This window comes from Danio rerio, chromosome 7, assembly GCF_052040795.2.
Source record: "Danio rerio strain M-AB ecotype USA chromosome 7, GRCz13ab, whole genome shotgun sequence".
NCBI classification, from domain to species: domain Eukaryota; kingdom Metazoa; phylum Chordata; class Actinopteri; order Cypriniformes; family Danionidae; genus Danio; species Danio rerio.
In genome coordinates, this window is record NC_141027.1 from 62,331,648 (window position 1) to 62,349,888 (window position 18,241).

At 34.9% G+C, this 18,241-nt stretch overlaps 2 protein-coding genes across 26 annotated transcripts in view; both read left to right on the forward strand.

Annotated features, from left to right (window-relative positions):
* The first annotated feature begins 4,070 nt into the window (after nucleotides 1-4,070).
* On the forward strand, nucleotides 4,071-8,924 carry gpr78b (G protein-coupled receptor 78b). Its single transcript, XM_087261995.1, has 3 exons — nucleotides 4,071-5,126; nucleotides 5,222-5,335; nucleotides 7,906-8,924. Exons 1-3 carry the CDS (start codon nucleotides 4,459-4,461, stop codon nucleotides 8,141-8,143), a joined length of 1,020 nt encoding a protein of 339 aa, XP_087118121.1. The 5' UTR covers nucleotides 4,071-4,458; the 3' UTR covers nucleotides 8,144-8,924.
* A 6,666-nt stretch (nucleotides 8,925-15,590) lies between these two features.
* The window catches only part of col25a1 (collagen type XXV alpha 1 chain), a 325,150-nt gene continuing 322,499 nt past the window's right edge, over nucleotides 15,591-18,241 (forward strand). For 14 of the 25 annotated variants that reach the window (XR_015496369.1, XR_015496370.1, XM_087262008.1 and 11 more), the window contains exons 1-2: nucleotides 15,591-16,044; nucleotides 16,366-16,438. Coding sequence is in view for 11 of the 25 variants with exons in the window: in XM_087262002.1 (XP_087118128.1) it covers nucleotides 15,748-16,044; nucleotides 16,366-16,449 (381 nt within the window). In the remaining 14 variants the exon portion in view is untranslated. Of the gene's footprint in view, nucleotides 16,045-16,365; nucleotides 16,450-18,241 lie in introns of all 25 variants that reach the window. The other 11 variants (XM_087262002.1, XM_087262001.1, XM_087262005.1 and 8 more) reach the window with 1 other exon arrangement.

Sequence of the window (18,241 nt, forward strand, 5' to 3'; positions counted from 1 at the left end):
CAAAACGCCAGGTGCAAAAGCATCATTATGAAAAAAAACGGGCCGCGTAAAAACCTTCTCCACCAATCAGGTTGGCACTTTTGTTTAAGTGCACAGAATTGCTGAAGTTACAGTAAACAGCACTTAGAGGCTCATTGCGAGCGCACATTGAAGAAGATGCCCAGAGGCGATATGAATTATTATTGCACTGGTGAACAATCTTTTCTTCATCGCTAGAGCTAGAGCTGCTTTTTGAACCATCCATGCTTGTTCGAGTCACCAGTAACTTTAACAACAAGCGTGTGAACTTCCTAATAAGGTGAAGCTGCAGGCCCGAAGACCCAACTGCACGCTCAGACCTGCTTGCACAGACCTGCACTTCCAGACCTATAGTTTTCTCAGTCAGTGCCACCTGCTGTTGAGTTGGGTGAAGCGACACGTACGGAGTCCCAACTGCTAGCAAGTAGCAATATCAGACACGCCAATATAAGGTTATTGATTATTAAATCGATTCCAGAAAATTACCAGGTTTTATTGCATAAATAATGTGGTGTAAAATATTACACAAACAATTATTTCAGTGTTTGATTTGATCAAAATTAGAGCCATAAGATATTATTATTTTTGATATTTACAGCTTGCTTTTATTTTTGGTGTTATTGTACCATTCTGGGACAGTTTTCTATCAATGTTTTCTGACAAAATAAAGAACATTAAAGTAAAATGTTTTAAAAAAATGTATAATATATAACGAAATTATTATTTGTAACATATATTAGAAATATGTAGGTCTAGTGTACATATTACTGTATTATCTATCTGAAAGTGCTACCAAAGACATAACAGTAAAACAATAACAGTTTATCAAATATTAATAAATTCTGTAATGATTACAATTAAGTTTTTTTTTTTTTTTTTTTTTGTAAATCAAAATATCTGCATAGAATTGACAATATGAGCTCTCTTAGGTTAAAGCAATAATAATTTGCTTGTGACTTATGTATTGTTTTCCCCAGATTGATTTTACTATACTATTTTTCTACTTAAAAACTTATTATTAATCCAATTATTGTTTTTCACCATTTTTATCTGCATTGTTTACAGCTTGATGACTTGTAGGACCACATGAAAAAGTAAACAAAAATAAAGTTTGTTGTGAGAAAATTACCCAGAGTGCTATAGTTTATTGCATGTGAAGAAATTTATTGTATATGAAGATAACATTCATTCCCTCAACTCAATACGAAACAGTGGTAAATGATAAAAAAATAATAAGAGTGCTTTCACACCTACACTTTTGTTTCGGAACCTGTCCCGTTTGCCCAGTTAGCGCAGTTCGTTTTGCATATTTGAAACCAGCGATCGCGTTCAGATCCGCGCCAAATCAATCGCACTGAGATCGTCTGAATGAGGTGGTCTCGGCTTGGTTGAAATGAACTCTGGAGCAGATCGATTGCAGTGAGAAAGCAATACGATCCGAGCGTGGTTATATCACAGTGTTTTATGGATATGTAATAGGCATACGGCTATATGAAGAGAGAATTAGGAGTAGGGCGGGAAGTTTGCCTGCAAACAAGTGATAATCTCCCGGTAATCGCAAGTCTCCCTCTCGGTCCCCAAATAGGTTGCGCACCCTTCTCAACCCTCCCCACCGCATTTCTCCTTGCTCTTCAGACAAGTCGCAGACTCTTCAAACACCACCAAACCACCACCTCTCCTGACTGCTGAGCGGGACTCTGCTAAATAAACCCTGACACTCTGACCAATGTGAGGAGAGTTTACACACAAGTGACTTGTTTTAGCTCTTTTGGCCCGATTAGAAACTTTGCACTGAGTGTGAAAGGTACCGCACCAAGAGCCTAGAGTAACAATGTAACAATTTTAATCCCTGTTTCGAAACAACCGAATTGGTTCACAGCAGTGTGAAAGCACCCTAAATGTCTGAAAATATTAAAGTAACTGAACAATTTCTTTTTACAAATACAATTAATAAAAATACAACAGAATTAATGCATTAAATCAAAATCTAGTATGTTTAGTATTTTATAATAATGTATTCAGTCATAGCATAAAGTTTTATAGTAGAAAAATAGTTTTAGTTACAATTTATAAGCAGCTAAATTCAGGTTTGTCAATCTTTCAAACAGCAGGTGGCACTGTGAAGGTCTGAAAGTGCAGGTCTAAGCGTGCTGTTGGGTCTCCGGGCCTGCAGCTTCATAACGGTTGTTACTAGATTGGATACAGTTGAGGCAGGAAGTTAACAAGAATTATTTATATTGTTTATTAAATTTCCCATTGATTGTATTTTAATAATGTCTACCACTATCCCAACCCTAAAGCCAACCATCACAGTACCGTAAAAATATTACTTATTGTTATACAGTGTCACAAAAATTATGCTATATTGATGTGCATATCTGCAGCTGTATCCTATCTAGACTTTACCCTTCATAATGTTGGAACTTCCTCTCTTCCTCTTCTATGTTATAAGCGGGTGTCAGAAGCCTAACGTTGTGTAGCGCCATCTAACGTCAATGAGTGATTTTAGATCAGGTGTGGGAAAACTTAATCCTGGAGGGCCAGTGTCCTGCATAGTTTAGCTCCAACCCTATTCAAACAGACCTCCCTATAGAGTTCAAGTGATCTTGAAGACACTGATTAGTTTGTTCAGGTGTGTTTGACTAGTGTTGGAACAAAACTCTGCAGGGACAACGTCCCTCGAGGATCAAGTTTGCCCATCCCTGTTTTCGATAATCTGCTTGATGCCAGCGAAAATTGCTTTGGTTTGAATATGGAAAAAGTCTCATAAAACGAAGACGATAAACGTAAACAAAAAGCATCCCGGTGGGTCGGAGCCTAAAGATTGTTGCTTTTCCCATAGAAAATACATTCAGATGATATTGTAGCTTTGAAAACATACAGTTGAAGTCAGAACTATTAGCTACCCTGTTTATTTTTTCCCCCAATTTCTGTTTATCGGAGAGAAGATTTTTTCAACCCATTTGTATAATAACTGTTTTATTTTATCTTTGCCATGATGACAGTTAATAGTAAGATATTTTTCAAGACACTTCTATACAGCTTAAAGTGACATTTAAAGGCTTAACTTGGTTAATTCGGTTAAGGTTAGGGTAATTAGGCAAGTTATTGTATAATGGTGGTTTGTTCTGTAGGCTATCGAAAAAAAAATTGTTTAAAGGGGCAAATAATTTTGTCCTTAAAATGGTGTTTAAAAAATAAAAACTGCTTTTATTCAAGCCGAAATAAAACAAATAAAACTTTTCTAGAAGAAAAAAAAAATCAGACATACTGTAAAAATTCCCTTGCTCAGTTCAACACCATTTGGAAAATATTTTAAAAAGAAGGCTAATAAAGGGGGCTAATAGTTCTGACTTCAACTGTGTGTGTGTGTGCGCGCGCATTTGTGTTTATATAATACTGTTCTTTTGTGTTCATATATGCAGTAGTGGGAAATAATGTCCTGGTTATGACTTCACGTCTCCATAAAGTTATGCAGGCTGTCCTAATCTAATCACAGAAAAGATTAACTCATCAGTCACAAGGCTTTGGGTGTTGAGTCAAAGGACATCACCACAAACATATTTCAACGACTTTTACATTTTTTGGGGAAGGTATAAAATTCTCTGTTTTCCAGCCTAACTTCGTACCTGGTGCATCCATCAAAAGCCGCTTATGAGCACATTTCCACTATTTTTCATGTTAAACACCAATGTTACTGTGTATAATTGTATAATTTATAGTCAATCTATCAATTGAGTTTTCACTTATCAATTCAGTGAATGCCCATTTAATGCATTACAAATACAGTCTTCATAGAAAGTGCTGCTATTTTCATTTGAGATGAATTTGCTGCATGGCCTAAAGGATCTGTGTAAAAGCCTTCAGTTACATTGTTAAACATATATGGAAGATCTATTTGGTTGAGAATTTAAATGATTTTTGACTTTTTTATTAATACACAAGACACAACATAAAATCATTTATAACTTTAAATATTGGTTTACAGTTTTCTCAAACGTCATCACATCAGAATGCCTCTTTTTAAAGTTGCTATCAGCTTTCCTGCACCTATAACAAATTTTATGAAACAGCCTCCTACAGTCGCTGCCCTTTTGCGCATGAGCCATGCATCCTCTGAGCAAAAAAGGAGCAACAAGACTCGCAAGACTGAGCTACTCTGTTGTGGGTTGGTGACAGGGAATGACAGGGGATGACTAATCTTCCCTCCCTAAAAGTGCAATATATAGGGATTAGAGCGTGTTTGCCAAAAAACTGAAGGGGGACATTTGCATGCGCGATTACGGTTCAGCACTCTGGACAGCGGATCCGAGTTGTGCCTGACGCGATTATTGCGAGTTTATTTCGTCTCTTCGTGTTTAAAAGTAAAATGATCATGCAGCAGATGACATGTTCAGAACATGGGGCAAGTACATCGCAAGGTGACTTCTGAAAAAAGAAATGGACTTTGTGGAATTTTTGTCTGCTGTGTTCACCGTTGTGGTTGCGATTGTTTCCTTGTTGTCGAATTTACTGGTGTTGCTATGCTTCATTCACAGCAGCGAAATACGCCGACAGGTACCCGGGGTGTTCACCATGAACTTGTCGTTTTGCAACATATTAATTTCTGTCCTGAACATGCCGTCCACTTTATTTGGGATTGTAAAACACCAGGAGCCTTATGGGGTCTGCCTTTGTCGCACCTTAAGTTTTCTAGAGACATTCTTGACCGCAAACAGCATGCTGAGCATGGCAGCCCTCAGTATAGACCGCTGGATTGCCGTAGTTTTCCCTTTTAGTTACTCCAGCAAGATGCGTTTTCGGGACGCGCTAGTCATGGTTTGTTATTCGTGGCTTTACTCTTTCACATTCGCTCTTATCCCGTTGCTTTTCTCTTGGTTTGACTATAGTCCCATTTACGCATCCTGTACGTTGCAGTTGAGCGAGGAGAGCGCACGGATTAAGTTTACCGTGTTCACCGTCGTCTACCATGCTACCAGCTTTATGCTTTCGCTTCTGATTTTGTGCGTTACATACTTAAAGGTGTTAAAAGTTGCACGATTTCACTGCAAAAGGATTGACATTATAACCATGCAGACTCTCTTCTTGCTGGTAGATATTCATCCAAGGTATTTATGACAATTTTCTTTCAGTTTGCAACATGGGGATGTTTTCTTATTATAACATGTCATTAATTGTAATATTTTAAAAAACTTCTTTGTAGTGTTAAGCAGCGATGTCTTTCAGAACAAAAAAAGAGAAAACAGCGCGCAACTAAGAAAATAAGCATCTTCATTGGCTCTTTCATCCTCTGTTTTGCACCTTATGTTATTACAAGGTATGTAAAGCTTAACATTATGGAAAACACTTAAATACTAAATAGTCTGGTAGGGGTTGTGTACAGCAGGGGTTCCCAAACTTTTCAGCCTGCGACCCCCAAAACAACAATGCCAGTGACTCGCGACCCCCAATATCCTCTGAGGTGGTTATAAATACAGAAACATTGCATGCAATGACGCAGACACACCAATTAAATTTGTGTCAGTGCTTTAAATGTGCCAGAAAGTATAACCTGATGTTATAAAATCAAAATGCATCTGACGCTATTGCTGCCTTTAATATAATGTAATTACCCCAGGGGTCGCAATCCAATAGAACTAGTAACTATAAGCTACTATAGTAACTATATAGTATATAGTAACAATAAACAACTATTTTTATTTTCAGTATAGTTATGGATAAAATATGTTAATTCTTATGGTTTAATAAAAATATATAGATTTTTGGAAATCACCAGACGACCCCCCTTCATTGCCTCGCGACCCCTCGGGGGGTCCCGACCCCCACTTTGAGAACCACTAGTGTAGAGCATGATACAGAGATTAATAGTTCACATCAACAAAATCTTTATGATACTGCAATACAGCTCTTAAGATTTCTCTTTAGTTTACTTCTATATGCAACCAGCAGATCACATATCATAATGTTGTAACATTAGCCTTTGTTAAGCAGATATTAGGAAATGTAAAATTTCAGGGCATTTAAGTGATTTCTAATTATTTTATAAAAATAAATAATTATATATATATATATATATATATATATATATATATATATATATATATATATATATATATATATATATATATATATATACTATTTTTATTGTTTAGGGTTATTTCTTTTGGAACTGTGGAGCCAATGCTATGGAATTTTATTCTGTGTATGTGTAAATGTGAATGACAAACTACTTGAATTACAATATAAATATTATATCTCAAAATGAATATATGAAAATATTTTAATTATTTTATTTGTACATAATCTGTCACTTCCAGTCGAAAACAACAACAACAATTACTACTAAAAAAAACTTGTAGGTTGAATAAAACTTTAAGTCTGAATAATAGTTTAACTGATTTAACTCTCTATTTAGAGATGCATCTTTATGTCTGAAACAATAATAATAATAAAAAAAAACATTTCAGTTTGGTATGAAGCTCATAACTCTTAGATGAAACAATTACTCTGCCAGGATTAACATTAGTCTTGGGTTATACAAATTTTGTACCTATAGGAAGAATTTTGTACCATTCGATAAAAAAAAAAAATAGATGCTTAAAGGTATATGTCAAATAAAAATACTTATATGAGGAAGCTGTAATGCTGTTTTTCCAACAATTAAAAAAATGATATTCACCAGAAACATTTTTTTAAATGAATACAGACTAGATTTTTTATACATTCAGAAATGAAAACTCATTAAAAAATCTCATTGTTTATCATACAAGATTGCTCTTTAAAAAACTTAAATATTAAGGTAATTTATCAATGCTTTATCAGATTTTTGGGGCATCAAAGGATGGCTCCTTTTCCTACTTATCAGCATGAACAAATCATCTTTAAGAAAACATATCTAAAGAAGAATGGATTTAATCTTGTTAAAAAAATAACAGTATTAACAACTGCAATACAAACGTATGCAATACACAATTATGGCTCCTATAAACTGATATCATGCCATTGAAACTGCATAGATTAAATCCAAATATTCTTTACAGTTGTACAAAATACAGTGAAGAAGTGGGTATCCTTTATCAAGGGAGTGCAATACGATTCAAAGATTTTGGAAAAAGATCCTTATGATTGGTAAATTAATTGAAGGAAGTATATATATATAATATATGTTTTTTTTTCATATATACCCTGTAAATTTGGAGGTGAACACAAGTTAATCTAATAGATTTAAGCTTACTACAAGCCAAACATGCTATTGCTTTAAAAAGGAAAGGTTATACTGTAGCCAGTGGTTTACAGGAATGAAAAGTAATTTTGAAGAAACTGACATTTATTTTTTAAATTACAATGTTTATATATATGAGCTCACTAACCCTTTTTGGTGTTTATTGTAATGTTAAGATGTCTTATGCTCCAGCAGAACACTTAACAAACTTGACAAAACAACACATTGCAAAGCTGTGAAATGCAATCTAAAAATGTGTGTTTTGGATATTGTTATTATTTACTTATTTTGAAATTACGCATTGTCGTTAAATGAATAACGACAATGCGTAATTTCAAAATTTATTTAAAAATAAAATTTATTTATTTATTTATTCATGTATTTATTTATTTATTTTCATATTTTAATAATTTGTTTGATTCCTCATGTTTAATTGTTTGACAATAAGTTTTTTTCTCTGTTTTGTTTGGACTTTTGGACAAAAATAGTCGTTTATTAACAATTTCTAAAATATTATAACAAAGTATAATTAAGTAATGTAATAATCAGTTTTGCATGTTTTACCACACAAAATATTTTCAATATTTTGAATACTAAATGTTAGTAATTTAATACAGTGATATATTATAACTAAATGATTTAATTAATTTGTTTCTGTATCCAAGGTTGACTGAGCTACTTCCCTTTGTGGAAATTAGCCGGCACTGGGGAATTGTCAGCAAGTGTTTAACATACAGCAAGGCAGCTTCAGATCCCTTCATCTACTCCCTCCTGCGGCAGCAGTACAAAAAAGTCTTGGTAGCATTAGCCAATCACCTGCTGAAGCGGGATTTATACCCTTCCTCTGGACACAGCAGCTCTGTGGATACAGAGAATGACTACAGTCTTCAGAGAATCAACTAACAACTACAACTACAACTTAAACAATCTGGGGAAAAACTAAAGGAACGCATTGATGACAGTCTGTGTGTGTGTGTGTGTGTGTGTGTGTGTGTGTGTGTGTGTGTGTGTGTGTGTGTGTGTGTGTGTGTGTGTGTGTGTGTGTGTGAGAGAGAGAGAGAGAGAGAGAAATAAAAATTAAGAGTTTGATCACAGATGGTGATGTTACAATGATGCAGATGCAGGACATATGTTATACAGTATACTTACTGCACAGATTTAGAGTAACATCACTTCATATGACCATGTAGTGCAATTTATGCCATGATTTATACTTCTGTTCCTCTGGCTAAAAATAGTCAAGTAGTTTTTCATTTTGTAGTTCTTCATACAATGCAAGTTGTTTCAAAGCAGTATTACAAAGAAAGCAGAAAATGAGACAAGGTATGATGTTTCATCAGTGTAAAACAAGTACAAAATCAGTACAATTCTACTTCTTTTTGAGCATTTAGTAATTTTAACATATTTAATGTATATAAGTGTAAAAACAGCTGTTTGTGATATTATTGCACTGGTCTATAATGTGATGTTGTGTTATTTTTAGAAGATGGCTTTGCTATGATACTGTACACATTAAAATACTTAGTTATTTTCAGTCAAGCGGTTTTGGGATTTATAAAGTATTACAGTTCAAACAAATGGAATGTTTTTACATGTGTATTAGTGCCATATTTGTTCAAATTTATGTTCTCAAATATTTTGTGAAATTTGTGATAAAATAATAATAAACAAACGTTTATTAAAATGCTGTTTTACATTCCTGGGAGGCATCTGTCCATGTGACATGTCTTCAGTCATGAAATAATCCTGATTACTTCAATGACAATACTGCTTTCCTTACAGGTGATTTATTAGGACCACCCAGCTTCAGTTATACAATGCACAGAGAAACCATTTCTCAGTTAATCACACCACAGTTCACCTGAGCTTGATTTTTAGTAAGAACTTCAAGCAATGCACAGAGAACATACACAGCTGCTGTCACAACAAGGCTTTCGCTCTGACTTGGAGTTCAATGCAGTTAAACAAGTCCATATAACTTGATAAAGTTGCCCAATCCTTAGAGCAAATAACCATATGACCAGTGATGGAAAGAGTACTCTAAAATACTTAAATAAAAGTACCATTATTTACCCAAAAATGTAGCGCACGTGCAGTAAAAGTATCTGTTGTAAATAATACTTAAAGTTTGAGTAAAAAGTTACCATTTTAAAAGTACTCAAGAGTAAAAAAAAAAAGAGAGTACATATTTCACTGTGAAACATGGAATTTGCACATCTGTCTGTGTTAACGCAGCATTCTGTAGTGCATATTAGTTATTGTAATGTACTACTATATACTACTGCGTATGACTAAAAGCTATCCAGCACATCAAGTTAAGGTACAGTCCAACATGCCATCTTTATCCCGCACGTCCCAAGGTATCTCAGAGTAGGACTACCAAAATTCTACCAACACACTGATAAAAAAAAAAAAAAAACTTTTCCCTCTTCCCAGACACTTCCTCCAGCTCCTCCGGGGGAATTCAGAGGTGAAGCAGACAGGCATAGTCCTGCCAGCATGTCCTGGGTCCTCCCCGGGGCCTTCTCTTGATGGAATAAGCCAGAACCACCTCTTCTAGGTAGGAATCAAGGATTTATCCAAAACAGATTGATGAGCCCCTTTCACTGGCTGTTCTTGATGTGGAGGAGCAGAGGCTCTACTCTGAGTTCATCTCAGGTGACAGAGCTTCTCACTGCAATACAATATAACACAAGTAAACACATTATACAGTTTTTAAATGAAGGTTTTTATTATTAAGGGGAAACAAAATACAAAACTTTATAACCCTGTGTGAAAAAGCATTTGTCTTTCTCATTAAAACAAAACCTAACTCTGGTTTATCATGCCAGACATGTTCGCATTCAAAATAATCACTTAAATAGGACATGCCTGTCAAAGTGAAGTAGACCAAAATATCCTCAAAAGCTTGTGGTGAGATCTAAAGAAAATCAAAAATGAGTAAGAAAAATAACAATAATTCAGATCTATCAGACTGGAAGAGGTTTTACATTTACTTTTAATCATTTAGCAGACACTTTTATTCAAATCAACTTACAAATGAGGACAAGGAAGCAATTTACACAACTATAAGAGCAACAATGATTAAGTGCTGTAGGCAAGATTCAAGTGTGTAAAGTCTAAGAAGAAAAGCATTAGTAATGTAAGAATTTTTTTTTGATTTGAGTACAGCTAGTGGTATAGCTAGAGAGGCAATTGCAGATTAGGAAGTGAAGTGGAGAAGTTGAGTTTTTAGCCATTTCTTGAAGACAGCAAGTGACTCTGCCGTTCTGATGCAGTTAGGGAGTTTATTCCACCAACTGGGCAGATTGAATGCGAGAGTTCGGGAAAGTGATTTCTTCCCTCTTTGGGATGGAACCACGAGGCGACGTTCATTCACTGAACGCAAGTTTCTGGAGGGCACATAAATCTGCAGAAGTGAGAGCAGATAAGGAGCAAAGCCAGAGGTCGCTTTGTAGGCAAACATCAGAGCTTTGAATTTGTTTTAAAGCCATTCCTAAAGCTTTGGGACTGCAGCGAAGTACAGTGAGAGCCACTTACCCCATGAGCACAATGGCAACTGATCCAAAAGGTCACAAAAGCCCCCAGAGCAACATCTAAAGTACTGCAGGCTTTAACTTGGTAGAGTTAAGGTGAGTGTTGAAGACTCCACTATACAAAAGAAGCCAGTGCAAAAATGGTTTAGAGATAAACAGGGTTAAGAGATAAACCACAGCGGAGCAAAATTAACATAAAGGCCCATCTCAGTGTTGCCAAAACCCCGTGATGATTCACTCAGATTTTGGCGAAAATACTCAGTGGAATGACAAGACAAAAGGTGAACTTTGTAGAAGGTGTGTGTCTCATCACGTGTAGCATAAAAAAGTCACACTGCATTTAAAAAAAAAGAACATCCCATCAGTAAAATGTAGTGGTAGTAGTGTGATGGTCTGTTTTTTTTTTTTTTTTTTTTGCTTTGCTTTAGGACCTGGAATACATGCTGTCTTAAATGGAACCATAAATTCTACTGTGTAACAAAAATATCCTTAAGGGCAATGCCAGTCGTTCTGCAGCAGGATAATGGCCCAACCGGGCCCAACCCAGCTAGCAAAATTCATGTTGCTCAAAACACCAGACACTTACATCCAGCCCACATATGGAATGATTGCTCTAGGGCGGTCCGCTACTGTTTGTCAGATCTGGGCCACAAAAAAGCCAAAGCAATACCACATATTAGCCAAAATGTAACCAAATGAACCAGAACTGACCCTATTCTGGGCCACAGTTTGTTTTAATTCTGGCCCAGATTTGGCCTACATCTTACAATTGCTGGGTGTGGCAAAGTACAAAAATCCCAGCATGCATTGCAGTATGAATACATTATATAACTTAACTTATTGATGCTACAGTTCTTATTATTCGAGTTTGATTCTGCTGTTTATGTTGACATTGTTGATTTTGTCACTTTTTGTCACGTTAGCGAGATCAAAACAGGAACAAAAATGGCAGTAGAATCTAAGTGCAGTTTAATATATTATTGTGCAGAGAAAGTGACAAAAATACAAAAATCCAAAGTGCAAAGTTACAAACAAAACAGGAACTCAAACAGATAAAACTCGAACTAGACTTTAACAAGAATAACAGGATACAGGCTGGAATCAGGAACAAACATACCGATAAAGCCGAACGACGAACTAACAAACAGAGGCGGAATGGTTGAATATATAGTCCAGGTAATCAACGGGGAAACAGACAGCAGTGATTGCAATCAGTGTATATGAAAGACCGGGTGTATGCACGAAGGAATGTGTGGATATATAGTTATTTTGCCACTGTAGTTCGCAGGGAGTTGCAGGCGAACTAGTGGCATCTGGTGTTTATACACAGTCATGACACTTTTAGTATCCTTTTGTGATGCTTATAAACCTTTATAATTCTGTGGCATGTGCAAGCATGTTATTACTTTACTTTTAATAATAGATTAAACATTGGTTAACATCACTGAATTATATTATTTCATCACAGGTTGTGCCTTACTTACTTTAATTGTTTTCTTTTTACTTGGCTTGTTTGCTGTAATGAATAAACTTTTCAAGCAAAGTTCTTGCAAGTTACAGCAGCCCAAAAGAAAATGCATATTAAGTGGATCAGGGCTATGAGCCCAACTAAAGAAAACACTTTTTTCCATGATGGTGACTTTAGTCTATGTGGTCCACATATGTTTTAAGATAATTGGGCCACATTTGCCATGTCTTCTTTGGGTCGCTTTAGGCTCACAGTCACATTAGCCAGAACTAAATGTGACAAATATTTGCCAAAAGTGGCCCACATTTGTTTTAGGATAACTGGGCCACATTTTTCATATCTTCTCTGGGCCACATTGGGCTTAAAGCTGCTATAGCCAGAGCTTACTTTGCCAAATATTTGCCAAAAGTGGCCCACATATGTCTTAAGATAACTTGGCCACATTTGTACTTACACGTGTTAGCCACTTTAGGTTTAGACCCAGATTACCCTTAAATGACTATGCCACAATTTTGCCAACTGTGACCCACTTTTGTCCTTCATCATCTGGGCCAAATTTAGTATTTTCTACATGGACCACATTAGGCTCACATTCAGATAACATTTTGCCATAAGTGCCAAATATATGCCTTAAATGGCCCATACATGAATTTGAATCTTTGGCCTTTGAAAAACAAAGTATCGTTGAGACCAGTCTAAATGTGTGTGGGCCTTTATCTCTAAACTTAAATCATAAGTTGATTACTCAAAGTTACTAATAGTTTTAGTAAATTAGTCTGCTTGATTCTATAGTAATGGTCATGGTATGATTTGTTTAAATTTAGTTAGCAGATCTATGAGGACCACATACAAACACATACAAACACACACACACACACACACACACACACACACACACACACACACACACACACACACACACACACACACACACACACACACACACACACACAATTCTAAAATGAGTAAGTAGGGTTTTGCCTTTTAGAATAGTGTTTAATGACTTCTGTTTGTGTTTAAGACTGACATGCTTGTATTTAAGAGATTGTATACTACTCGGCCAATTGAGGACTCTGCGTGTTATAGGAATCGGAATGAACGGGTGTAATCTATAGAAACAAGATTAAACGAAGATAAAAATACTGATATTCTAAACCATCTCATAATAAAATAAAATGACAAATGACATTGTACACTGCAAAGGCCAAACACACAGTAAACCTTCATCCACCAGTAGACACCTTCAATGGACCAACTGAGTGGACCTTTCAGGTCATTTAAAGAATTTTTGTTATTGAAACTTTAAATTGCACTTAAAGGGGCTGACGTCGTGATGAGTGCACTGACAACTAAACAAGGGTATACAGACTGAGATGCACCCTTATTAAGATGGTATTTAAATGTTTGAAACATGTGTACAGAAATGTTGTTTATTAAGTTATTTTTTTATAAACATTTAAAAATTAATATCTGCTCATTTGTTTTATTAATATATAAAAAAATAACAATTTTGTAATATATTTTCTGTGGTATTTTTGTTTTCTACTAAAATTAAAAAATGTATTTATCTGAAGAATTGATATGCTTTCTATTAAGAGATGTGGAATAATTTTTTACATTATCTCTTCAAATGTATGCATCATTTCTTCAGCTATAGAGCCTCGACATTATCAGGCTATTCAACAGATTATGACCCAGATATGTAAATGCTCAACCTCTTTTAGTGGACTGTGCTATTATAGATAGTAACAGAAGCCCTAAGCTTTGAGATCTTAAAGAGTGGGTTGACTTGTAGTGAGTCAGAAGGCATGAGTTAGACCATTTAGAGCCTTTCAGGTAAGTAGCACTATTTTATATCATCAGCAATTAGTCTCTTAGTACTGGGTTGTGGCCGGAATGGCATCTGCTTCGTAAAACTGGGACTATGAGGGACTAAACCGGAGGAAAATGAATGAATAATGTGCAAGTCTTCAAACTGAAGAATTCTGGACAGTTCCATGCGCCTACACTAGATAGCGCTACTAACTCATGCGGTCTTGTTTGAAAACATGGCATGAAGTATTAGTATCTTTAAATTCTTATACTGTGCTTAGTTTTTATTTCAACGCGACTTTTTAATAAGTAATCAACTATCTGTTGCAAGACAATCTCAATAATTTTATGGTTAGTTTAATTGTCTTGGTCTAAACTGAATCATTTATTTTATTGCATATTGAAATGGTAATTTCTAACACAATTTATTACAGTTATAGATATCTACATTATATATCTATTTCTTTTCACTTTACTGATATAAAATATATTTCCATATATCAGAAGAATGGCATGTTAAACACTGAAATCCATTAGCAGATATCAAGAAAGTGATATCTCATGCATTTTTATTTTTTAATTGTTTATTTTTTAACATTTTTTGTGACATCACAAATAAAGCCTTAAATGTAGACTACTGATATTATACTAATATAAGTTATTGCCTTCCCACATGAAAAAAACAACTAGTATAACTGTAGTGTCTTTGAACAATACTATCGTAATTCTAATCTCTTGTAGTAAAGTTGTTTTGATAACACATCTAAACAACCCAATATTGTATTTGTTTTCTACAACAGTGTATTCCCTATTGAAAATTAATATTTATATAAATTTTTCAGTCAATATATATATATATATATATATATATATATATATATATATATATATATATATATATATATTGGTTCATTTAAAAAAAATAATATGTAAAATTGTACCTACATTTTAGATTTATTTTGTTTTTCTTTGTTTATTGTGATTGTATTTATTATTTTACCTAACATATTGATTTGGGTGTACAAATGTTTGGGCATATAGGGACTGCACTTGTGCTATGAAATTTGTTGGCTACATTTTTGACAGTGATTTCAGTAAATTACCTCAATTATACAATTTAATTGTTTAAATCGATCGTTTAACAATATTAATTATTGTTATTCATGGTAATTTAATTGGTTGAATTAGCTGCCTTCAGGTTTCCTAATGTGATATGGGAGGTACTTCTCCTGTGACAGCTTTTATAACTAATTCTGAGAGTATTACCTTCTTACAACCTCACACTACATAGTAAAACTGCTTTATACAAGGCACCGAGTGTGTGATGTCTTAAGGTTCTTTATGGACTTTGTTGATTCGGAGGGGTTGATGAATGGATTGTGTGGAATGTTTGACTCTAGTCTGAGGATTAACATGTTAACATATGACGAATTCTTTTTAGGGATAGTAGAAGGAATGAATGGTCTGCACCGCGAGCGGGGTTCCTTGAAATAATGCAACAAGTTTGCATACGGCTAGAACGAGCTGTGAAACCAGTCACCGCTGATACTGTCTCAGTTCATGGACGCATGCACTCCGCTAGCTGCGCTGCTAGTCGATTCGACACAAAAAATACACAGTGATAGTCATTATTCTCCAGTCGCTACAAAAGATTTCATATAGCAGAACGTACGGACGAGAGAACAATATCCATGAGGGATTTAGAAACCAATAAAGAGCTTCGGAGCGCAACAAAAATGGAGAACGACACCGGTCCTGGCAAGAGGCGGTGCTGCCTTACAGGGACCGTGAACGCTATACCATATGCGTTTTCTCTTGTTTCTTTCGCCTTTTGTTTTTTATTGAATGTTCAGACCAGCGAGATTAAGGACAGAATCGTGGATCTTGAGACTGGTGGTGGCGCCCGGCTATTAAGCCCTTTTTATGGGATCTCTATGGATCAATTTCATTCAATGATACAGCAACGAGTGGACGAACTGCTGTCACAGGTGTGTAATCCATCCACAGCCTTAACTAAGGACATTAAAGTCACAGTACCACTTTTTTCACAATCCTTACAAAAAAAAGGAACCGATGATTATTATTATGACCACATTTTTGACATGTTGACCTTATTTATAACCTATTTAGAACAAACACCAAAATTATGGTTAGTGTTGCATTTTGTGGTAAATGGTCAACTACTATTTTACTTTACAACAACCCATATTCCTCAAGTTTTTGGTATGGCCAATTTGGCACCTGCATGTGGTCACTATAATTTTAGCAATATGGAATTCACTTGTTTTTTTATCTGTCAATTCTGACAGCACTCCAATGACCACTTGGCTAAAATAAGGACTGCTCGACAAGCTTCACCATCTGAATGCAACTGCCCACCAGGTAACAGCTCTGTGCTATGCCCTTTTTTCTTGGTTAGTACATGTTGATTGGTTGATAAGTTATGGATAAAATTTCAAGGATGAATTTGTGGAATTAGAAGAGATACTGTAAAGTCCACTTCATTCCTTGGGTTTCCACTCTTTAGATGTCTAAGAACCCGACCTGTCTTTTAGGCAAGGTTCACACTGCTAGGCTTAGTGGTTAAATCAGATTATTTTCTCAGATCTGTTTTTTTTTTTGCATAGCTGTTCACACTGTTGTTATAAATGTGGCTGATATCAGATTTCCAGTGTGAACAATTCATGGTCCTAAACTGACCCTTATGCTTAATAGTACATCTACCTGTATACACAGCACACAATTTATAATTATGCACACAATGGTATACTGTGTGAAGTGAATAAAGCACGTTGTCCGATTATGTTAATATTAATGTGATAATTGCTGTTACAATTAAAAAAATGTCATTTTTTATGACCTGTAAATTGTTGTTTTGATTGTTTAAAATTTTAAATAAGTGTTTTTTGAATGAAACACTGATTTGTAATTTATGACAAATTTTGAAAAATATTCAAACTGAACAACCCTAATTTTTGGCAAAGTATTTAACCTGTGTGCTATTCTGCTATGCCACTAATGAGTAGAGGATGTTTGCAGCATAAACCCAGAATAATGACGTGTGTCTATCAAAAATAGTGTTAAAGTCACATGAATTCCTACATTGCCGTTCACACTGCGGTCAGATTGCCAAACATCAGATTTGTATCAGATTTTATTCCACATATGAAATGGCATACACCGAAATTGAAAAGATCAAATTCCATGTGGTTTGAGCAGTTCACAGATTGAACAGATCTGAATCACATGTGGGCAAAAAAAAAAGTTAGTTAGACATCTAAAATATGCTGGTAGGTGGTTAATGTCTCTCTCTTCTCTCTCTCTCTCTTTTTCGCACCATCAGGTTAAAGATCTAGTAACCTTTAATAATATTTGGGGAGTAAATCAGTGTTTGTGTGCTATATATATATATATATATATATATATATATATATATATATATATATATATATATATATATATATATATATATATATATATATATATATATATATTTTTGGGATTTTGCATGTATATATTTTATAAGGTCTCTCTACACACACACTCACACACACTCACACACACACACACACACACACACACACACACACACACACACACACACACACACACACACACACACACATACATATACACACAGCATTGCCAAATATACATGTATCTAGAGAAATGTAATGGAAAATCAAATTAATATAAATTAACAATAGTAGAGAAAAAAACAAGCAAATAAGAATGCGTGAACATTCATTATGGATGGTAGACAGTAGAGAAACATACTGAGGTCAGACATACACATACAGTATTACACACATTCTATACATGTTCATTTGATGCTTTTCAGGCTGTGGCACATATCTCACAACCAGTACTGCTGCCTGTCCCTCCTCAAGTATTGTTTTTATTTGTTCCTCTTCAATCATGCCTGTACTGTAAAGTTTTTCATATTGTTTGTGATTTGGTTAATGCAATAACCTTATTTTTCACAAACAGGTGGACATAGTCATAGTCTTTTTGGCTTGAGACTTCTGGTCTCATTCACTTCCATTGATTTTTAGACATTAAAAACAGCTTGTTATACTGCTTGATTTTGCAAACTCATTTCTTCTTATAACATATTCTATCTCGTATGTATTATCATGAACAATGTTGTTTGTAGGGAAAGTAGTTTGACAAGTTTCTGCTGTT